The sequence below is a fragment of the Sander lucioperca genome, chromosome 10 (genome assembly GCF_008315115.2).
Source record: "Sander lucioperca isolate FBNREF2018 chromosome 10, SLUC_FBN_1.2, whole genome shotgun sequence".
Taxonomy (NCBI): domain Eukaryota; kingdom Metazoa; phylum Chordata; class Actinopteri; order Perciformes; family Percidae; genus Sander; species Sander lucioperca.
Window position 1 is genome coordinate 30,780,463 of NC_050182.1, and position 24,233 is coordinate 30,804,695.

Consider the following 24,233-nt stretch of genomic DNA (forward strand, 5'->3'; position numbering starts at 1 on the left):
AAGCTTTAATCTGGAGTCATGTTTATGCCCACCTGATGAATTTGAGTCCGATGTACACTGTCTTTTTGCACTGTTTTTGGTCTCCACCAACTTAGATTTATGTTTTCTAGTGGCCTAACAAACACCATTTACCATAAGACCTAGATGTTCGTGGGCTAAACAACATAGGTCAACAGGTGAGGCACTTACATGAGCGAGTGCAGGGGTCGCAGCTAGCTCAGACATGTCTGTAATAACAGCAGGAGGACAGAGGACTGAATGAGTTACACATTTTTGGACAGCAGAGTACAACTAGAAAGTTGAAAACATGACTTTAGTAGCGTGTTGGTGAGTTTTATGGATATGGATGAAACCAAGTTACCATGACATAAGTACCCATGCTGCAGGCTCTCTATGAGAGCAGTAAGAGTGAACCAAAACAGTAAAGTTGCGGGCCAGACAGCTAATGAGCTGAAACCGAGGGGAGCTGCAGATCCAGGTGATCTTTCTCTGTAGGTTCATAATAACTAGTAACAACTTTCACATTGTCATGTATATCTGTAACAAATATTAATTATAGCCACTTTAATAATGTATCACTCCTGTTTTTTTATACGTCTGTACTCTCTCCTACTACATGTATGTATGTTGTTAAATAGAAATGGGAGTTCCCTCTTGACTAAAGACAAGTCAACAACCCTTAAAGGAGCCCTGCAGCACAGGTTGAGCTGAACATAACTAAAAGTCATGACATAACTTTTCATTTATGTCAGTTACGTTTCAGTGAATGGCAGCTTAAGTCAATGAACCACATTGTGCCCGTGATTGGCAGCAGATAAATAAAGGACAAGTATCTGTGAAACCATAGCAAGATCTAGGAATGTCCTGACACGCACCGAGACATTTATGAGATGCTTTAAGTGCCATGATGGTGGATGATGATGTGGGTGGAACTGCTGTGATGAGGTGCAAACAATAGAAACTATACGTGAGCAGGCATACGCACACACACACACACGCGCGCACGCACACGCACGCTCACACACACATGGTTTGACAGCGGACAGCAGAGGTTCAGGTTCAGTTGAACAGACACTCAACACCCGTCATGAAGATGCTGCTTGGACTCGTGCTCCTCTCCCTCCTCGTCTCTCCAGGTATGTAAGTGAACTTCAGACTCCTCAAACTGAATTTAACCAGGATGCCTTTTAAGTTAAGATCAGGAACAAATGATCAATTACAACGGCTTTTCTCATCACCAAACTTACTTGTGGCCTTTATAGGCAGGTAAGGTGAGGGTGGTAATAGGACACCAGAGTTTTAGCTCTGAGCCAGTATGTATACATCTTATAGGGGAACCAGGGAGGGCTTCAGTTTAAGGGCTGCTAAAAACATCAGAGAACAGATCTAAAATCACTTTATCCTTCCTGAAAAAGTCAGTCTGATTTAGTTGCGATCAAAGAGACAGAAAGAAAGACAAAACTTGGATTGTGTATAGTCAAACTGACTATAGTTCAAAGTTAATTTGTTGTTTTTCAGGTGGCAATTTAAAGACTTTCGCACACAATTGTTCTTAAAGGTATATACAGACCTGCTTTGATTGTACAGAATAGCTAATAGTAATTAGTAAGAGTAAATGAACAGAATATGACAGATTTATCCAAAATAGTCAAAGAATGAACATAAGATGAGATAAGAGGGGGTTTATTATCAGGGTGTCTGTGTTGCTGAGGAAAAATGAATACTGATCTTTCTTTATTTTTTGTTATTAATAACTGATTAAAAATTAAATTGTGTCAGATGGTTAGGGATCCTTACCATGTCTTTCAGTGGCTGTAGCAGGACTGGAAATATGTAACTAACATAAAAGTGTAATTTCAGATTTGGTAACTGTGGGCAATACAGAAATAAAAAATGTTCTAATAATAGCCTAATATGTCTAGTTTCTGCCTTTGGGTTTATAGATGTGCATATGTTATGTGACATGAGAGCAGAATAACCTGAATGAGAGGAACAGTATGTAGCCTCCTTTTTAAAACGTTTTACAATTAAAGAAGCCTGACAAGTTTGGACAATGCCGTCTGGGAGCAGCTGTCTTTCTTGTTTGGTGGATTTTTTGTGTACATAAATACTTCTGTAGTTCGAGAAGTTTCTTCTTCTATAGTCAAGACTGAAAATATCGAATAAGTCCCAGTCTGTCATATATTTAGCATTTTGATTTTGGGCTTTAATCATTTTGACTCCCTATGCTTGCACTGTTGGAGAAGGAACAACCCTGTATTCATCTTTTGTGTGTCATTCTCAGAATGCATTCCTGTCACAAAGACTACATAGACTATCAGATCCCATTCCAGTCAAGTTAATTCTGTTCTACTCTCTTATGATTTTAATACCAATTCCCAAAATATGTTCTCGAGCAGACCCAGGCAACTCAGAGCTTACTTCTAACTTCATTAGGATTCTCACATTCTCTGAAAAATCTAAAACAAAACATCATGACGAGTGACTGAGTGAATAAATAAATGAGGAAAGACCCTTCCCCTGACCCCTCCTATAATCAGGTGTAGGGATATGAACCTACAGTAACCATCAATAAGCAACCATAGCAAAAGATCAACTTGATATTAAAACGTCAATACGGTTTCTTTTGGCTTAGGCCTTCACAGAACTTATATCAATGGATTTAAAAACGTAATTTAAATCATGTACTGGCTTTTAAGCTCGATGGTGTTTTTTGCCCCCAACTGCTCCTTCCAGGCAGCGCTGCGACCGCTGCCTTCAAGGCACCTAACCCTAACCTTAACCCAAACCTAACCATAACCAGTGCCTAATCCTAGTGCCTTCCAGGCAGCGCTGCCTGGAAGGCACTAGGATTAGGCACTGGTTATGGTTAGGAGGAGCCGTTGGGGGCAAAAAACAGATAAACAGCTTTTAATGCCTTGCAATTGATCTCATATTTTTTTTTATCTAACTTTAAATCATGTTTCTCTGTTTTTGTCTGAAGTGCTGTCATTGGATTGCTACGTGTGCAGTTCATCTCCCACCAATGAAAAATGCAACAGTAACAACAACACTCAGACATGTCAGCCGCCACTGGACACGTGCATGACCGCCATCGACATTTTAGGTAACAATGAAAACACAATATCAGGTCATATCTCTGGTCAACCATGGTAAAGAACTGCAGATTTTTGGGATCAAGTATTTATATAAGATGTCTTATTGAATATATATGCATCTCTAAAGCAGGTATCGTATTATTGGCGAGTCAGTACGGCTTTGGTAATGACTAAGGCACTGTGCAGCCTTTAAATGTGGGGAAACATAGGATTTCAGTCCAAAATAACTCACTCCAATACCCTGCTGCCTCTCTCTGTGTGTGTGTGTGTGTGTGTGTGTGTGTGTGTGTTGCTCAGGCTCTGAGAAAGCCATAGTGAAGTCGTGTGCCAGTAAGGCCACATGCAATGGAGCTGCCGCAGCCGCCTCAGTCGACTCAAACGGAAACGGAAACATCGTGAACTGCTGCAACAGCTTTAACTTGTGTAACTTCAGTGGAGCAGAGTCTGTTCACATACACACAACACTGCTGCTTTTGACTGTAGGTGTATTATTACTGCTGTCACACTGAGGTCAGTGAGATATACTAACGCTGTCTCTAAATGTAACTCAACTGTAATATTATGTAAGATATTGTATCATGTAAAGACTGTTTTGCTCTGTAATTCTGTTGGAGACACAGAGTATTAATACTATTTTATACACAAGTATGAGATTAAAATATTAACAGGACGCTGACCTTCCTGTGGCTGTTATATGTGAATGCTGATTGTTATGTTATGTTAAAAATGCCCTCACAGATAATACATTATGGCTTTGACTCTCACTGAATGGAGGTTTTTCAGCACTGTTCTTGGACTTGTATTTCCTTTAAAATCTTAGGTTCTTAAATACTATTCAATTCCTGCTGTACTATGCTTGATTATTTTAATGGTTGTCCAAACTACAGCCTAAAACAACTTTAGAGGGTCTAAATGTATCATAATATAAACTGCCTATATACACATTTACATTTGTCAATTTGTTGAATTGTTGTGGGAAGGGTGTGACACCATAGATATAAAAGAGTGGAAAGTGACGCCAGCCTCCCTAGTCACTTTGGTCCTTTTGGTAAAGCAATAGGTGCTGCACAGCTGATAGTAAAGCTGCCCATAGGTGGCAATTGTAAACAGTACCCAGGTAAGATGATGTCATGTCACATCTACTGTTTTATATCTATGGTTGACACAATCAGGGGACGACCAAAATCACTGAACTCTCATTTTTTGGCTTAGAGACTTCAAATACTTTCTATTCCAGATACAACATTGAGACTTTGAAACCAGGAAAACTTATATAGTGGATTCAAATCTGTCTCTTTGAAGTTGATGGTTTGAAGACAAGTGAAGGTACTTGATAGGAGAGTAACTGTAGAACTTAAATGTAGTGTTTATTGAAAAGAAATTGTAATTTAAATACAAAATGTATCACAGCAGGGAGCCTCCCCCACGCCAACATTAAAGCTGTGGTAGGTCATTTATTTTTGCCGTTGTTCAGGTCATTTTAGAAAGAGAGAGCGTTCCTATTGGCTGTTCTGCACATGCATATGCCCGTGCGACAGAGAGGGGAGAGGGAGAGCTGCAGGAAGAGGTCTCATTCTACTTTCAAATTCTGGCGTTTTTCTGCTTTCTACCCACTGCAGCTTTAACATCAAATAAAAACTCTGTAGCTCTTGATTCTGGAGATATACAACTTGAAATGTAATACTTTCAAATAAATCTCGATCATAGATAAGAATGTGGACAATATGATTTCCATTTCATCATTATTTTTATTTCATTGTTGTTTTTTTTCTCCTCCTATTTGACAAGATGGCTGATTTGGCCCAGAAGACAAAATAAAAACCAGTGTTTACTAGTACTAGTTCTGTACAATTCACCAGTGATTTACACCAGTATAACTTACAATATACTAACATGAGCAGATTTACGCAACGATAAAATAGATTGTTTTTTTTTCAACTTTTTTTTTTATCCCTAAAAAACCCAGATATTTGAGAGTTTCGTTGCTGGCTAAACCTGGAAATCAAGTCTGGGTAAAATAGGGCTAAAAAAAGTTAAGATTTTTTTATTTGGTGCTGTGCAAATATGCTCTTTTCCATACCAGTATATCATGCTATACTAGAACAACCACTGGTATATTTCATATAGCAGTATGTCATGTGGGGGGTCACTATTAACAAAGACACGTGTGATCTGCTGTATTTTCAGTTCAGTGTTTTGTGTCTGCAAGACAAGTTCCAGTCATGTGGCTCCACATTTCATGTGTGTGTGTTTGTTTGTTTCCCTGGGGACTGTTGCTAGGAGAGACACATTTAAAGAGTTACACCTGACAGAAACTGAGACTCCAGATGTGAGGTTTGTTTGAGTCCCAAGTAAAATTCACTTTAAGACACCGCTGGGTGAGGGGACAGTTAAAGGTGTGGCACCAGTGTTGTATTAGGAACAACTTCACGATATTGGGACTGTAGGTGAGGAAAAACAAGGGAGAGAGGAGACACTGTCCTCCCAGAAATGGTTCAGTCAAGCTCAGTGACCAGTCTAAAACATGATGTCCTCTTCTTCCTCTGGGACAAATAGGAGTGTCCAGTCACTCAGACTGAATTCTCAAAATTCACCTTCTGTTGTTTTTTTTGGGTTTTTTTTTGCTCATCAGAGTCAATGCTGGGATTGAATATTTACTTGTATTCCAAGTTCCAAACCGTTTTTAGTACAGAGGAAGAAGATTGTGACTGCTGAAACAACACAAAAAACATGGAGCCAGCCGATAAAAAAAGTAAATTGAGTGCGAGTAGGGAGTTTCCTGTCTGCGGTGTTTACCCAGACAGAGTTGGATTCTTCACATTTGGAGTCTTTAAAACCGGCTCAGAGAGGAGCTGAGGAAGACGAACAGTGAGAACAAAAGGAAAGGAAAGTGAGTGAGTGAAGAGACGAGAAAAGTGTGTTCATTCTTCAGGCAGCAGACCGGCGCTAGACTGTCCTCAAGTTTTAATACCCGTCTCTCCCTCCGTCTCCTCCTCTGCAATTTCTGAGTCTATAAATAAAACCTGGTGAGACGGAGGGAGGACGGGAATGGATGGAAGGGAGAAATGGGAAGAGCGATGGGAGGCTGCTTCTCCAAACCAAGACTATCTTTACTGTGAATGTCCTTGTTGAAGCACCACATTTGACCAGATCTGAATACGATAACATGTGGTTTGATCTGCCAATTTAAAAGAATCCATGGTGATGTGGAGGTATTCAGCTGAGGAGAACGTTCACATCCAGGGGCTCACAACACACGATATCAACAACTGACATGGCTGCTGGCTGACATCTAAGTCCGTTCCTACGGTGAAGTTTCATGCAGATATGTTGCAGATCAAACGCAGTATGATCAGGTTCTGATGGCTATGCTTAAAAAGAGTAATCCACCCGATGGCAACAGTTCCAGATCCAATTGCTCCCATGATAGTGTTTCTGTTGGAGGTTTATAAACCTTTTTAAGTCTAGGACCCAATGATCATCTCAGGTCCTGACCCACAGTTTGAAAATCATCACTCCTCCTCCTCTTCGCTTTTCCTCCTCTCATCATTATATTACAGTCCAAAGAGAGTGAAGCTGCCAAGTCCCTGATTCAGAAAGTGTTTTTGCTCTGCTCTTGTATTACGAAAGTCACAGTGGTGGAGAGACGACCTCAGCTTACACAGAATTCAACATCTAATGATTCTTCACGGACTGTTGTCAAAGTATCAGAGCTGCCGTTTGCTCCGTTGATGTAAAGCAGTCAGCTCCGATAACTCTCGCATATCATGATGTCACTTTTATCCACAGTATCCAGAATGATGCTGTCTCTCAAATAACAAGACCAGTTCCTGTTGGTCAGCTCAGCTGTCGTGGGGCTAGTGCGGGCGGGACTGGGACATCATCTTGAGCCGTGATTGGTCGATGACATCTAACAGGTTCTTGGCATCAACTGCAAGAGCGTGAGCCGCTGTCAACATCTGCTTCTTATAGTCCTGCTGGAGACTGGGACAGAGCAACAAACATACACACATACATCACTTAATGGATACATGAGTGAGTGAGATGAGTAGGACAATGATAAAACCACTATTTATTCACGCATTGCCAGACTTCTCTCCACAGCGCTGCGGAGGAAGGTCTGGCTACTTCACACAACATTCCGGGGTAGGGAGAAAAACGTGCTCTGATTTATTGGCATTTCTTCAAAACAATCACAATCGTCTAGGAGGAAGGAACTTGTTTTGGTGGAAAATGTACACCTAGGGAGGCGAGCCCTGGAATTAAAATGGCTGTCGAGTGCGTGATGAGAATTTTACTCAAAAAAGATTAATAGAATTTGATTCAGTTGATTTAGTTCTAGCTCGGGGAATGTTTCCCGAATCAACTGGAGTTCGAATTAGAACGCCAACACAAAGAAAGCAGAAAGTCAGGGACATCCGGCCGAAAATGAGGGTCATCTGGCGGTACCTCCGGCGGCACCAGAACAATCCCGTGAATGAAACGTCGTCGATATAGACTACAATTTGTACAGTTTTAGTGATAGCATTATTGGCAGAGAGCTGGAAAATGTTCCTCTGTCTCTTTCCAAACACTGACTAAATATTATTTTTCTCTTTAAAGTGCTCATATTATGTTCATTTTCAGGTTCATAATTATATTTAGAGGTTGTACCAGAATAGGTTTACATGGTTTAATTTTCAAAAAACACCATATTTTTGTTGTACTGCACATTGCTGCAGCTCCTCTTTTCACCCTGTGTGTTGAGCTCTCTGTTTTAGCTACAGAGTGAGACATCTCACTTCTGTTCCATCTTTGTTGGGAGTCGCACATGCGCAGTAGCTAGGTAAGGACTACAGCTAATCAGAAGCAGAGTATGAGGGAGTGCCATGCTAGCAGCTAGGCGAGCATTATAACGTGTTACAAAGTGACGCACTTTTGTAACAGAAGTAAAGGCTGGACTACAATAGAGCTGTTTGGAGCAGTTCGTGAACAGTGTTTTCTGTTGGAGATGGTAAGTGCCTTTGGGGTGGACTTTGGGCTTTTTCACTTTGTAAACCTATAACGTGCAGAAATAGATATATAACACAATAAAGGAAAGGGAAAAAGCCAAAAAGCATAATATGAGCACTTTAACTGAATGTATTAATGTCCTGAAAAAGAATAATAATGTACTCTTTGAATGACTGCATCCACTAGATAAATACAATAATTAGAATTAAATAACTTTAATAGTAAGGTAGGTGTCTATCACATGGAAATGTAATGATGTCTTCCAATGTAAGGCACTGAAACTATTATTTATATATTGTAATATTAATATTTGCACCTACCTGGTCATCACATATTGTTGGGCTAACTTCATCTTCCCAATCAGCTCTGCCAAGTCAGAGTTCAGAAGTTTCTGTGCCATCTCGATCTGTTGAAGAAACCGGAGCATTAAATATCAATCTGGTTAAATGCAAACCGATACTAGTGTTAGCAACATTTATTCCACACTACTCAAGACAGATTATAAAGACACAAACAACGAGTGTGTGAGTGTTATTACCTCTCTGTGTGTACTGGCTGGAAGTTGTGGTAGAGTCTCATCCACTGTGGCCAATAATGTCCTCAATGCCAGACCCACATCCTGAGACAGACACACACACACACACACACACACACACATACACACACACACACACACACAGACACAATTGCTTAGAGGAGGTTCAAAATTATACATAACAAAAAGGAAGTTTAGGAAATAAATTATAAACGGCGTTTAAAAAAAAACACTGTTTACTGTATAAAACAAAAGTAAAAGCCAAATGGGACTCATGAGGAGACCTCAATTACTAAATCCCCACAATTAAAAGCAACACCTAGTGAGGTTATAAGGTCAGATTTGTAGAGTCTTGTGAACAGATGTATCACAAAGTATTCATTGGGAAGTAGAAGTATCAAAATTCAGCCCCCTGAAGAGCTGTGCTGTGTGTCATTTATTTAAAACAGGGTGTCAGATAAAACTGTCTAAACAGAACAGCAATAATCTGTGTAATGCTTTCAAGTTATGAGGTCAAGTTTGCAGCTCAAGAGAGGAAAACTGAAAACTCAGACAGCCTCTGAGAAACAAGGATGAGGAGTGAGATTAACTGTGCTCGGTTACCTTGACCATGGGAACGTATTCCTCTGGAGGAGCTGGCTGAATCTTGCTCGACATCTCAATCACAGCTTTGACCAATCCGGTCACGTTCTCGTACACCTTGTCGTTGGAGCGATCCAGATTGGCGGTGGGGGGCGGGCTTATCTCTTGGGGCTGCAGCTGAACCATGACAGCATAGAGAAAGCAATGAGTGACAGGCTGCCTGACTGAACAAAGATTGTCTGTGTGGGGGTGCTGGGCAGTGAGACCCGGCAATGACATGCAGAAAACAAGTTGGGATAATGTTGATGAAAAATATGAGCCTGTGTACAAATTCTGCATGATTATAGAGATGTACATGAAACATGCCTTTGCTTAACTAAGGAGCTTCTGACCGTCTGCACATCTGGTGGTGGAAAGTGAAACACACAACACTGCTTTTTAACTGAGTTAACTTTTAGCTGAGTAGATAAACAGGTGGAGATGAAGAAGATAAGCTGAGCGCTGTAACCTTACAAAGAACAAACTGGCATACAGATGAATGAATGAATGAATGTGGAAAGGTTATTTACTTTATGACACGAAATGTGCAGTTCTCTATTCTGGCCACTAGATGGCAGCAGAACACTAGTATAAATAGATATAATTGTGTCACTTCAATTCTTAAATTGTGATTACAAAGACTAACACTTGGCTTCTTTAAATCAGTCTCTGCTACTAAATTAGCTTTTCAGCACTACAAAATGTAATCCTAAACACGTTTTTCTACATAATTATACCTCCTCTCTGTGGCCGGGTTGGGTCAGTGGGTAGAGCAGGCGCACATACCGAGAGGTTTATACCTCGACGCAGAGGTCCAGGGTTTGAATCCGACCTGTGATGATTTCCTGCATGTCTTCCCCCCTTTCTCACCTAGCTGTCCTATCAAATAAAGGCGGAAAAGCCCAAGAAATAATCTTAAAACATTTGTTTTTACCTCCTCTCGATCACCCTGTGCCCCCTCCTCCCTCCAGTGAGAAATCATGTTTGCGAAATAAGTCGCAGTCACTCCCTGATGTCAAAACCCTAGAGTTCTGAACCTTGTACACATTATGGTCAGCTACTTTGCTGGTTCTACTGTGGCAATTTTAAGACTGATTGTGTTTGACATGGAAAATGCTAAAAGGAAGTTAAATTGAGTTTGTATTGTCAAGTCAACAATCACAAATCTGGCTCAAAGGTCTTAACATGACATATCTATCATTAAGATGAGGCAAAACTAAAAACAGCAACAGAGGAGGAATCCCTCTTCTGTTTATCAAATGTATTTGGCATTTATTCTGACCAGGTTTTTCACTCTAGCCTAGAAAGCGGCATGATTAGTGCATAATTAGTTCAAACTGTTTTCTAGTGTGATTAAAGTAAAATAATAAGTATGACAGAGGGTTAAATACTGTTAGTATAAGACAACATACATGACTATGTAGATTTGGATGTTAGTGTTGACGGAAAAAGACCGTAGAAACCTGACTGGTATCTACAACAAATTAAATAAATGTGTTTATGTGAAAACAATGCAGAATTTGATTTGTTGGACAGAGAAATCGAAGAACTGATGGAAGAAGGAATCAAATCAATCTGGGTGTGATCAACTAGCAGACAAGACGCACATTAAAACACACACAGACAGTGTGCTGCTTACCCGCCAGGGCTACAGGTCACACAGTAAGGCAGAGTGCAGGAGGAGGAGGAGGAGGAGGAGGAGGGAGAGAGAGGGAGCAGCCAAAAGAAAAGAAGATACAGGGAAAATATTAAAGCATTTAAAACATGCAACCTATATATTTGGTAAATGCATCCTTGTCTGTGTCTGTGTGTTTATAGGTGTTGGTTGCTTCTGTGTATTTTTGATTTGGGTTTGTGTGTGTAACTGTATCAGTGTGTGTCTGTGTACCTTGACTCCATCGTTGTAACTATCTCCAGTGTTCAGACAGGCCAGACTGCCCACTTGGCTCTGGGCCCCGGGTCGAGGGGGTTTCTTTGGGGGAGCTGCATGCTCTGCAGTAAACAACATAAAAGTGAAAACTATTTCTCCTCGCAGTTTTACAGTCTCATACATACAAGTTCTGGAAAAATTGTACTTTAACATTCTTCCGCAGCTCTTAGCAACTGATGTGGTAGTTCATATCAGTATAAGCATCCGACTAAAGATTATTTTCATTATCGATAAACAGTTAAGTCTATAAGAAAGCAACATCATTAAAGTCTGATTTTGTCTGTGCAACAGTCCAAAATGATATAAAACACAGACCATTTGTGAATCCTCACATTTGAGAGACAGTTTGGCATTTTTGCTTGATTAAACATCTGAAACAATTACTCCATTATCAAAAATTGTTGCCAATTAATTCTCTCTAGATTGACTAATCAGCTGAATTGTTTCAGCTTTACATGACAATAAACAATTCAATGGTAAAAACAGGAGGAAAAAAAGGTTGTGACTACACTGACAAAAAAAAAAAATCTCTCCTCTCTCAAAATCTCCCAAACTATTTTAAGATGAATGCTTTTCTATTTTCTCTGTATTTGACTGCTTGCACGGCGGGCATATTCACGCTCCAAGCACACACACAACATATTGAGCTTGACATGCTGTCTGAGTCCATATAAACAGAGGTTGGTTTGCTCACTGGCAGGCCAACAGGCTCCAGAGTTCACAATCAGATCTGTCATATTGTGGCATCAGACTGTAAACTCTGCAAGCAGACACTGACACACACAGACTGACACTATCTGCTGGCAGCGGGAGATACGGCATCTGTATACAGATGGTTAGTTAGAGCTAAACACAGCTATGTAATGGTATATGTGGGTTACGGCATACTTTGGGAGATGAAGACAGAAAGAGAAGAGAGAAGAAAACAATAGTGGTTGTGTGTAATTACAGACGGTTACAGGGCCTGTCTATTACCTGGCTTGCCAACGGGCTGGTATATGTGCTGGTTTCCTGTCTGAACAAACAAACAACAACAAAACATTGGGTTAGCAAGTACTCAATCACACACATGATCAGAAGCTTCACAGGAAATGAGAACTTCACAGGCAAAAATCACCAGCCCACTCTGAAAAAAGTCGGGAATCCAATTTAATTTACCTGTCACCAGACACGCCTTCTCAATTTGTACTTGTAAAACACAGCGAGTTCACTGTCGTCTCTGGTCGAGGAGATGTTTCTGTTTTCAGTGGTGTGTGGTCGAGCACTATGTTACTAATGTTAACAAAAACATTCTGTGTGGCTACACAGGGATAAGAAAAAAAGCACTTCCTTAGTGCTACCCTTTCAAAAACCAGATAAAACCCCACTGCATGTCTTTATGATTTGATGGTTGGGATCATAAAATGATGCCACAAAACACTTTAGTGGTGCCAGACATGTTATATATTTACTTTGTTGTATTATTACTTAATCTTTGTTGTTTTTTCCTGTGTGAGAAAACAGTACATATGGCTTTGAAAGCCATCAGAGCGATGTGAACTGACAACCACCAACACCCAAAAATACTCTACTACAGCATTACACACACACACACACACACACACACACACACACACACACACGGGAGATTTTACCACCACAAACCACAGCCATTCATTGGGAGGAGGAGGACAAGCAGAGAGATGAATTACAGAGACAGAAATACAGTATCTGTCCCATGGCAACTTCAGACTGCTACAACAACTTCTGCTGGCATCAAGAACATAACAGACATCAACGTACACCTCTGCGAGTGCGTTCGGCTCTTGAGATTCCAACTTTGGGATAAAGTTACACCGAAGCTCTGATCAACAACATCATTTCGTTTCAGGAGAAGAAATGTAATCCCAGAAAGGACTTAGAGAAAAACATTACAGTACAACTCCAGTGTGATGAAGTTACCTTAAAATACCACTTGTCTTAAAATATATTACAGGTTGTTACAGCATGTATCCACCATTATGTTTTGCTGAGTGAAAATGTGCATCTGTCACTGCAAATCCTTTCAGAGTTACACCACAAGGCTCAATTAAATAAAAAAAACAAAAAACAAAAATGATGCTTTCCTAAGCCACGAAAGGTCTTCTTTCACAAACACTCATATTGTAGCATGGTTGGTTTGTACATATTCATATGACAAGGGCTGTAGCTAATGATTATTTTTTAAATAATCTCACGACTATGTTCTCAATTAAACCATTGTTTAGATAGTAGATAGAGATAGTGAATAATGCCTGTCGCAATTTCTCTAAACCAAAAGGTGACGCTTCAAGACAAAGAAAGCAGCTATTCCTCACATTTGAGAAAGCTGAAACTTGGGAACGTTTCACGTTATTGCTTGAAAAATGACTTAAACTATTATTTAAAAATAGTTGCTTCTTTCAATCAACTAATCTATTAATCAACTGTTGCAGCTCTGAATGTGAGAAATTCACTGGGAGAAGCAGATAAATAAAGATGGCGACTTCCTTTTTTGCAACAGTGCTCTAATAATAACTGCCAATGTTGTGGGAATCCATTGACCCCTTGTTTCTGAGCCCACCCCTGACAGGTCACTTCCTGTCCCTGGATCAATCCCCTCAGCAACTAATCAAAACAAAAACATGCTGCAGCCAATTGCAGTGAGTCCAACCAGAATGTGGACTTCCGTCAACATTCGTCTTTCTCAGACATCCTCCTCTCTTAAAAACACAAACGGGCCAGAAAAATAACTTCCCTTTCTAATGCGGTGGGAGTGGAAAATGGTCATGAGAGGCAATGTGAAGTACAGTTCGTTCAAGAGAAATACATCAACTTTTTCTTGTCAAAATGCATTTTTTTTACGCAGCCTGTGAACCGCTGTTATCGTCCTGCTGCATGCATGAATAACACCAACAAAGAGTGGGATGGATGAAGGCAGAAAACATCTGTAGAAAGTAACTCACCGGTGGTTGGAGTCCACCACCGTCTTCTCTGTCCAGACTCCCTCTAGAACTTCTAGAGTCTGGTTTCTACACACACACACACACACACACACACACACACACACACACACACACAATTAAATTTGCTTTTGTAGTTCTATATTCACAGTTATGCAAAATGTTTGCAATTGTTTTTCCAATGAACAGTAAGTCACACTGCTTTTCTGTTTGGGCTTTTACAAGCAGTATAGGATTTTGATTACTGGGATATTCACGGAGACGAATTGCCTTTCATGGCATGCCATCAGCTCTATATCACATGCTGTTGTAAGACAGTGCATTATAGGGTGCAAACTCGGTCACTTAAACCAGTAGATTTACTCATTACAATTTTTGGATTTAAATGATCATCTTTTACAGGCATTTTACTGTAGGAATGCATGTCAACAAGCACCATGTAATTAGTAAAAGAGTGAGTTTATACTCTGATCCGATCCGTACAAGGTGAAAGTGACTCCAATTCTCCAAATCTAAGTTTTATCTTAAATCTCGCAATGATTATGTGAATGAGGAAATGAATGAGCGAATCACAGCAGTGAAGCTCACACAAAGAATCTCACATCCAAACACAGCCTCCCTGCACGAGACTTCAAATAAAATCAGGAACACACTGTACAAAGCTGCATGATCCAGAAGTGCAGGACTTGTATTACTACACACAAAAAAACTTTTTCCAATATAAGCACAATTTTTTCGGATGGACATTTAAACCCCAAATAACACTGCCACTGCAAAAACATCCACAAACAATGCCAAAATAAAAAAACACCTCTACACATACAACGCCCACACCCATCAATGCCTACCAGTTTTCCAATACAGGACTTGAAGACCAGCATTGCCACTGAGTTCATCAAAGTTGTCTGATGAACCTTTTGTGTCCCGAGTTGTCTGAGATGTTGTGTCTGTTTTGCTATCTGGTTCTGATCTTATTGTATCTCTCTCTATATTCTATCTGCCCCTACGACTGAGTGTTTTCCTGTCTGTCTGCCTGCCTGTCTTTCTACTACTCTGTGCCAGCAGTTTCATCAAGACAAGAATTCAAACTCAACTCAACTTCCTGCCTCCAGCACACTTATACTGTATCTGACTCTGACGCATGGAGAGAGGGAAGGAGAGGAGGAGAAGGGAGGAGGGATGGAGCATGCTGCCAACGAGCCGTCAGTGTGTGAGCATGTCTACCTTTCTTTCCCAAACCATTCTGTTTTCTCCTGCCTTTCTCCCCCCTCTCTCTCGCCCCTCCCTGAAGTGACAGGGTTATAAAAACCAGCCAGCCTCCAACATGCACACTCACACACACAAATATACGCCTCCCCAGCTTTTCAGTAATCTTGTGTGTTGTCAGTTAGTGGTTGTGGGTCAAAGACAGACTGTTGACTGGGCTGTCAGATTGTCTAAGCCTCTCATTAGCCTGGAATTCACACAGGCCACACCTGCCTACAAACGCTCTCTCACACACACACACACACACACACACACACACACACACGTGCATGCACACACATGCACGCACACAATAAAATTCTTGAGCAAAAATTGCATGTGCGATCACATAAGGCTTGTATCATGTGGACGCACCGACAGTTTTGTTTTCATTACTTAGAATTCCTCATGGGGGCGACAGAAACTATGCACTATAGCTTTAAGTTGCTATGGCTCCAATAGAAATGTAATGCTCCAATTTAGTAGAAATGTGAAGCTGATAAATCATATGATATATTTAATCAAATCTAAACAATCAAACAAAAAAATATAAAAGATAACTAATATTAATTTAATAACTTCCAAAAAACGTGGTTCTTAACACATCCCAGAAAATCTCTCTTTCAGTTTCACCCGTCATTGAAGGTCAGAGCGGAATCACCATGACAGTCACCCTTAAAAGGGGTAAGGTGTCAATATGTTGCTATAGTAGACTTCAACAAGCTTGAACCCAGGTTCAGAATATTAAATGTATTTATATTTGTTTGTCCTTGAGGAGGATGTATTTCAGAGAGTCCGTTAACAAATTTACAAAAACACAACAATCATGCATCATGGAACTAAAAAATACATCAACACAACTGACAAGTCAAAGATGGCAACTAAGCGAGAAAGCTTTGCATTGCAGGTAACAATAACATGCACAACAAAATCACACAAAAAAGGACTCCAGGGTCTTAAAAATGTAGCTAGTTCTCTATATTCTACGTTATTTTGCAGTGAAATGTACCTTGTTATGCACATATGTATGTACACTATTGTTTAATTATGTTTAGGATGAAAATGATCTTACATTTTATTTGAAGTACCATTAAAAAATCCAAATTGTCTTATATTTTACTTGCAGAAATATAGTCAGCAAATCTTTGTTTTCTTGCCACTGAAATACAAATATATTTGATTTGTAGTGTATATTTTCACAGTAGCAATATCATGTTGCTAACAGAGTACAGTGTATCAAATAAATCTCAAGTTAAATGTACAGTTACGTCCTTAGTACATGTGTATTAACTGTGTCTGTGAGTGCAATTTCCAATGAGCGTGCTGTGTGTGTTACCAGCAGCCTTTCCTCCTGCTCCAGCCACCTCTGGTCCTCCTCCATCTGCTGTTGTTGTATCATCAGCTGTTCCTCCATTAACAGGCACTGCTGGCCTACACACTGCTGCATGTCTACTGCCCTGTCCTACACACACACATAAACAAACACATACACAAATACATGCATGCAACAAAAGACGAGCATAGCAGCAGACATGCACACCAACACAGGGACACACACACACGCAGAGTCACAGATGAACACACACACACACACACACACACACACACACACACACACACACACACACACACACACACACGAGACTGATGAGAGGTTGAACTTAGATGATGGACACTTAACTACATGTAATGTAATGTTATCTAGATAATAATGTAAATTTGTGGACTGGAGTGGTTATGAAGGTGGTACTTTCATTCACAATACTTCCTCACAGGGTGATTACTAAGTTGCCAGGCAACAAATACAATTCTCGCAGTTGGGCAGATTTGGTCTAATAGCCACAACAACAAAATGTATTTCCAAAAAGTAAAAAAGGATCTCAATAATATTTAACCACTCAGAGTTGGACTTATTTATCCAAGATGTTGACACTATAAACTCTTGGAAACTACATACGAATTTTTGAAGACTTTAATTATTATTTTGAACGACTGTGACTGAGTGTGACCATACCAATTTGCATAATTCTGTGTGTTTTCATTCTGTCATGAAACACCTGTGTGTGCACATGTGTGAGTGTGAAATTGGTCTCCTACCTCCATCACAGAGCCCCATAGTGCCATGTCGTGCCCATGTGGATGGGGGAGGTGCTGTGCGTGCGAGTGTGTGTGGACGTGGTGGCGGGGGTGTGTGTGTGCGTGGTGTGTGTCCAGCATTGCAGCCGGTGGGGGGTACAGGGCGCTGGGCACCGAGGGGAGGGTGTGAGGGCCTGGGTACCCTGCCATCTGATCCAGGGAGGGAGGACAGAGAAAAAGACTGCTGTTAGTCTGTTATGAGTTCTCTTTTGATGACATCAACTATGAACTACTACGACTACCATTGTGATCACTGTTTCACTATCTTTATTATGACTATTATTGCCACCATTCACCACTCCCCCAACTGGTGCCGTCAGACACCGCCTACCAAGAGTCTGGGTCTGTCCAAGGTTTCTTCCTAACAAAAAAGGGAGTTTTTCCTCGCCACTGTCGCAATAGCTACTGCTAATGCTTGCTCTTGAGGCAACCACTGTAATAGTTGGGGCTTCGTAAACTACAGAGTTTGGTCTAGACCTACTCTATCTGTAAAGTGTCTCGAGATAACTCTTGTTATGATTTGATACTATAAATAAAATTGAATTGAATCTTCACCTTTTTATCAATTAAAAATTATTTCTCTCAAAATGATCTATCCTTTTAATTTGTGCTTACATATTATACCCTTTATTTCCCATTTACTGTTTAAATTCTTTATTTAAAGCACTTTATATTATCTTTGTGAAATACAGTTAGGTCAACACTCTCCATGCTAAGAAATGTGCTATACAAATACAGTTGTCTTGTCTTACTGCAACCCCAAAACGCTGCAACAGCAGCAAAAGAGCAGTCAGCTAAGTTAGTTTGCGTACCTGGTAGTGTCCAGGATGTTGGGGACTGGGATAAAAGCCTTCACTTGAGCGAGGACTGGGATAGCCTGGTCTACTAGGCTATAGACAGAGAGAGAAAGAGATAGCAGGAAGAGATGAATAGAGATTGAGTAATAGCAAGACAGAGGGGGCAGAAAATAAAAATACAGTTACAACGCTTGTTCATCTTTTTTCCCAAAACTGAAACGTTAGAAGACGGGACACCGGGTCATTCAGACAATCAACACACAAACCCCTCAGAGCTGTTTGTGTGGCTGGGTTAGCGGTCAATCAAAACAGGGAACACCAACTGGGCTGCAAGTCCAGCAAGCTGTTAGTTGAACTGGCACAAACTACTGTCCCTATAATCAAAACATCGACCGGAATAAACTTTGTGATATTCCTGGACTACTGACCACTGGTTAGATGTGATGCAGGTGTGTACATAGAGTGTTATGGCTGCATGTTCACCAAAGACCTCTCTTTCAAGCATTTGCTTTATCTTATTTGGAAAAGAAAGGATGTATTGCTGTTGAAAAGGTTGAAAAAAGAAAGTGTGGAATATATTTTTAGGCTTTTTAATCCGAGCTTATGCTGACTGCTGCTGCCTAAAGGAACAGAATTTAGTAGAGGAGAGTGAGTCTGCTACTCCTCTCTATTCTTTTCTGTTTCTTTTGCTGGGAACCAGTAGCTAAAAACAGAAGTGCTTGGTGAACCCACAGCCTTGTTTCGTCTCTTGGTTTCTGGTGATTTGTTGTGATGAAGCTGTTGAAAGTTGATGAACAGTTTCCCCTCTTAGAATGACTGGAGACATTTGTCTTTATGATTTAAACCTCTCTAACACAAGAGCTCATTTCTAACACAACAATGTTGTAACCTCTACCTTCCACAGTCTCTCATAGTAGCTTTCTCTGGACCACACCTCCGACAGCAAGACAGACACAAAGACACAGGGAGGGAAACAGACAGCAAAAAAAGACGGGGAAGGAGGGAGACAAGGAAAGAGAAAAGGAAAAACAGTAGGAAGGGAGGGAGGAAGGACAAAGAGAAGCAGACAAGACAAAGAAACTGAAGACGAGACAAACAGGAGCTTTAAAAACTCTGAGATTGACAGACCGAGAGGGAAACATACAGCATGTTGTGAACATGATCAAACATGTAAGGACACAGGGTTCCTTAACAAGAATAAAATTATATCTTGGAAGTTTAAATCTGCCCCACACAGATTCACAGCCCCGTGGTAGCCAATCCATGTAGAGGGAGGTTTCCTGGGGAATACCAAGTTTAAAAAAGGAAAGATAAACACAAGGCTAAAAGACAGACAGACAGACTGGAAGGGAGGTGAGGTTAATGGGACAGGGTAGTCACACCAGGATAAGACATAAATTGGTTACTATCCGGAGACTTTTGGATGAATATTTCAATGTAAGAATGAATGACAAATAAATAAATAAATAAATAAATAGGCCCAGTCAATGTCATCCAACTGCAGTACTGTAGTGCCAGGAGTCTCAGTCCCAGCTCGCCACTTATAGGAAAAACAAGTAATAGCAGCACCAGTTTACACCAACAGATGTGTCAATGTGCGTCATCTACTGGCAAGAAAAATAAACTGATGCAATGTTGACACTTGTGCCACCTGCAGGCCATGAGCAGAAACAGCTTTAATACTTGTTTCCGCTTTTAACGCTGGTATTGTTTTCACCTTGTGACAACTTTGAAAAATTGAAAACAAACAAAACATTTCAATACAACTTGTCAATTTATCATCTATTTGACGTTCATTTTTTTTTCTTTTTTTTTTTAGCATTTAAGCAGATTGTGCAATTTAAAAAGGCAACAATTTTAGGGCAGCACATTTGGGAAACACTGTAATAAGGATTCTTTTTTAAATTAACTTGCTGTTGTGAGCACATACCTCTGTTACTAACATGTAACCATGGCATAACTCCATGAAGAATTTTAGGTATGTTGAGGGGCACAGTGTAATTAAGCTTTTCCATGTATCTGGGGCACAATTCATTGACTCCCACACAGACTCATCTATCACCATAAGGGTCACAGTGCAGTGAAAACAGACTTACAACAGGAATTCATTCTGGCTGTTGTAAAGATTTAACTTGTGACCTGTCGTCCAGCTAAGAGCCAAACAGAAGACTGACTAAAGGCAAGTATGTCCTATACAGCTGTTTCTGTCTCCTGTTTCCTACAGAGATTTCTCACTGGTGCCAAAAGTATCTCTGATTTTTAAAATTTTTACATGAAAGCCTGCATTTTCAAGCAAACAACTCACGTTTTAAACACTTTGCACACACCACTGAAAGTCATAATTCTTAGCAGAGGCCTCCATGTACAGTATGAGGTAGGGTGATGTTACAGCTCAGTGGTAGTAGGACTAAATGCTCAACAGGGTCACCTACTAAAACAAGCTCATTTGTAGAACTACTGGCCAGAACCCAACAGCTAGGTCAAGGTGACAGATGACCAGCTCTGTGTAAACAGGCTTAAGTAGAAACAGATCTTTTAGCTTGCTCTGTATGTATTTATAGTAGCTGTCTCAATCCTAGGCTTCACACATTCTTACACGACTTAGTAGTACATGGAATGAATAAGTGTGGCTGAATCCAGTACAGAATGCAGACCCATAGCATTACCGGTATATTGAATTATACTGTATGTTACAGTTGAAGCTCTTTCCTCTTGAACATGGCTGAGACCCTGATGGGAGTGGAGAAGTGGTTGCATTACATAACAGCATTAGTTCTGGACTTTGGGTTCCACCTAGTGTAAAAAATGTTTTTAACATCCTATTTATCTCATTCCACCTCATTTGAATTCCAGTGTAATTTAATAGCAGATTCTTTTTTTTGTTAATTCTGTAAATATTTGCTTTTTCTGGCTAATTCATGATATACTGTATAATGTCTATACAGTAAGTCCCACGTGTGTTAGATGGGTCTGACTGTTAGCCAATGTATTTCAGATTATAACAGGCATCCAGAAGAGGCTAGAAATAGGGTGCAATTATCCGAGGACATATCAACACAATACCTGATGCAAACACAAATACCGGTCACTACATTCAATCATGACAGAGGACATTCAACAGCATGTCCAACATAAATAACGCATGCCAAGCATAAACATGCTCATTTACAGTCACTGGTGTTGACAAGAATCGTATCAAAAATCACTGCACTCAGTTATAATTAATGATTCAAAGACTGGATTTAGTTTGTGAATCCATTTATCAAAAAAAGTTGCAACATTTTTCAAAATGTTTCACCGACACTAGGCTTATTTAACTTTGGTTGCCATGTGGTGGGCATGCCGAAAGAAAAGGGATGTGGGTGTGAGGAAAGTCAACGTACTGAATGACTGTTACTCTCAATAAATAATACCTAGGAATGTTTTCATGTTTTTGTGTGCAAGCCTGGCTGATCTTATCTGGAATTACAAATCTTTGAATCTGAAGTTTCGTTTTAAATCCCCCTGGACATTTATCAAAGGGACTACAATCCTAAACATTGCAACTTTTATTTTGACAAAAACACAGAAGTTTGTTTTAGTTATTAAAAAACAACAGCTTTAGTGCAGTTTAACAGTACACCACCTGCCTTCAAGGGTCTGGACATGTGTCTTTCGGAGCAGGGGATGGGAAAAGGTGTATTGGTAGCTACAGGGAGGCTTGGCATTTGACTGGGTGGATGGTGGTGAGTGGAGGACAGAGTGCAGGCAGAGGGTACTGGGAGGAGTCTCTCTGTGAGGGGGGCAGGAGAGACCAGCGGGGGCCTCCCACATAACAGCACAGCAGGGTGTTGGTGCTGGGGGTCAGAGTCAGGTTGTAGTGAGGTACTGGGATTAGTTTGGCAGCCGGGGTGAAAGTTGCGCAACAAAAGAGTTTTAAGATTAGAATTTGACTTGGACTGGATGTTTTGGAGGGGGTGGGGGCAAATTTTTGACATACTGCAGGGCAGAGAGTTAAGGTTAGGACTAGACTGGGAAAGTAGTGGGGAGAGCCCGGGATGGGAGTGTGAGTTGTTTGACTTTGGCTGGGATGAACAGAGCAGGTGGTCGTTAGTCGGGGGATTTGTCTTGTGGGGGCAGCTGCCATTGGACAGGCTCTCTGACCTGGTGTAAGGTGGAGAGTAGAAGTTAGCATGAGACTGTAGGGATAAGCTGGCTTTGGATTCAGGATTGAACTTAGTGTTGTACTGAGAGAAAGAGTGACTGTAGAAAGTGGTGTTTTGAAGAGGAGGAGATTGAGGCTGAGGATTGGGAGAAGAGGAAAAGTGATGGGGAAATTGCAGAGATGATGAGTAGAGTGGAGGAGTGGGTAGGTGAGAAGAGGTGAAAGGAGACGAAGGATGGGGGTTTCCAAGGCAGAGGGAAAGCTGTGAGGCAAAACGCTGGTTTTGATGGCAATGGTGGTAAGGCGAAGGAGCAGACAGACAATCCAGACTGAAGGTGGGCTGCAGGGAGGGACGACGGCTGGGCTGCAGACAGAAGGACAAAGGTAGAGGACGGACAAATGGAAATATAGGTATCACAGGAGATAGAGATGTGTCGTAGTAGACAGGTGAGACAGACAGGGATGAGTCGAAGCACAGACAAAAATAGGCACAACTGTAACCAAAGCCATACAGCGACTGTGCCTCTGAAGGCCTAAATATGTAGTGAAAAGACTTACAATTTAAATTCCTTTTGTTGTACATGAAATGAAACAAATGCAGCATTCACTAATACCTGCAACCAAATTCAGATTAGGCATAGAACAACTGCATCACTAAAGGCTTAAAATAACAAATCTTATGAACTACTGTTCAAGACATATGACTTTAGTTGTAACCAAAAGAAGCAGTTAACAGATGCTAACAGCAGGGGCATGGGGGGGCTGTAAGTGAGGGTGAAGCAGCCAGCAGCTGGGGCAACAAGCTGAGAGGTGGGATGGTACTAGTGGAGGTGGGAGTGGGGGTGGGGGTTACGGACTTACAAAAATAACCATTTTAGAAGTAATTTCATATTTGTAAAAACAAATTATTCATGAAATTCACCATGTTTACACATTTGAAGGGAGCAGTTTGTTATATAAAAAAATGTAAAATAAATAAATAAATAAAATGCGCTCAAGGGCTTGCATATATGCATATTACACAAACCCAGTAAGTCTCCCTTGTTCTAATCTACTAGACTTTAAAGGGCAACTATTATATGGCATTTTCAGGATTATACTATTTACATGCTTTAATGTAAAAAAAAAACCAACAAAAAACACTCCTACTGCCCATGACTGCTGCTCCTGTATTCACCCTCTTTGTGAGGCCCTGTTTACACGTACATGGTTATTTTGAAAAACTGAGACATTTCCCTACGTTTGTGCCCTTCGTTTACATGCAAACGGAGAATTCGCCTCTGTGAACGAGTCTTTCTAAAAACTCCGGCCAGAGTGGAGATTTTTGAAATTTTCGTTTGCACGTTTGCATGTAAACGGAGACAAACAGAGGTTTAGGCAGCCGATAGAAAGAGGAAGTGATTCGTTGATGTTGTTGCTATTTTCGGGATTCTGATTGGCTAACGTGGGCTTGAGCTTCTCGTTACACTGCCACCTAACCTACAGGTTTGGCATGCTCTTGACGGCATTCACAACACGGGTACACGTAAACCAACACTTTTCTGAAAACTGACAGCTGTGCACAATGTTATTTTTGAAAACGGAGAGGTTGAAATGTCCGTTTATGAAAATAGCCGGCCACGTGTAAATGTAGCATGAGACGCTCTGTAGGAACGCCTGTCTCTTTAATCCCTCCTCCCGAAAAAGCCCAGTCTGTTCTGACTGGCCAGCGTGCTTCCTGGAATGTCCGGAGCCTCCGCTCCGTGTTTTACTAGTTGAAGCTGGAGCTACTGCAA

General features: G+C 40.7%; 2 protein-coding genes across 21 annotated transcripts in view; one reads left to right on the forward strand and one right to left on the reverse strand.

The window, feature by feature from the left end:
• The first annotated feature begins 999 nt into the window (after positions 1 to 999).
• Positions 1,000 to 3,816, forward strand: LOC116049245 (CD59 glycoprotein-like). Its single transcript, XM_031298721.2, has 3 exons — positions 1,000 to 1,136; positions 2,984 to 3,106; positions 3,396 to 3,816. The coding sequence occupies exons 1-3, from the start codon at positions 1,088 to 1,090 to the stop codon at positions 3,605 to 3,607; spliced, it is 384 nt and encodes a 127-aa protein (XP_031154581.1). The 5' UTR covers positions 1,000 to 1,087; the 3' UTR covers positions 3,608 to 3,816.
• Positions 3,817 to 5,712: 1,896 nt separating this feature from the next.
• Positions 5,713 to 24,233, reverse strand: part of LOC116049241 (focal adhesion kinase 1-like) — a 71,755-nt gene continuing 53,234 nt past the window's right edge. For 9 of the 20 annotated variants that reach the window (XM_036006637.1, XM_036006634.1, XM_031298716.2 and 6 more), the window contains 11 exons: positions 18,330 to 18,407; positions 17,479 to 17,667; positions 16,718 to 16,843; positions 14,140 to 14,205; positions 12,152 to 12,191; positions 11,135 to 11,238; positions 10,886 to 10,894; positions 9,229 to 9,384; positions 8,629 to 8,709; positions 8,411 to 8,496; positions 5,713 to 7,082 (listed from right to left, as the gene is read on the reverse strand). In XM_036006637.1, coding sequence (XP_035862530.1) covers positions 6,956 to 7,082; positions 8,411 to 8,496; positions 8,629 to 8,709; positions 9,229 to 9,384; positions 10,886 to 10,894; positions 11,135 to 11,238; positions 12,152 to 12,191; positions 14,140 to 14,205; positions 16,718 to 16,843; positions 17,479 to 17,667; positions 18,330 to 18,407 — 1,062 coding nt within the window. In that variant the 3' untranslated portion in view covers positions 5,713 to 6,955. Of the gene's footprint in view, positions 7,083 to 8,410; positions 8,497 to 8,628; positions 8,710 to 9,228; positions 9,385 to 10,885; positions 10,895 to 11,134; positions 11,239 to 12,151; positions 12,192 to 14,139; positions 14,206 to 16,717; positions 16,844 to 17,478; positions 17,668 to 18,329; positions 18,408 to 21,943; positions 22,823 to 24,233 lie in introns of all 20 variants that reach the window. The other 11 variants (XM_036006641.1, XM_036006627.1, XM_036006642.1 and 8 more) reach the window with 7 other exon arrangements.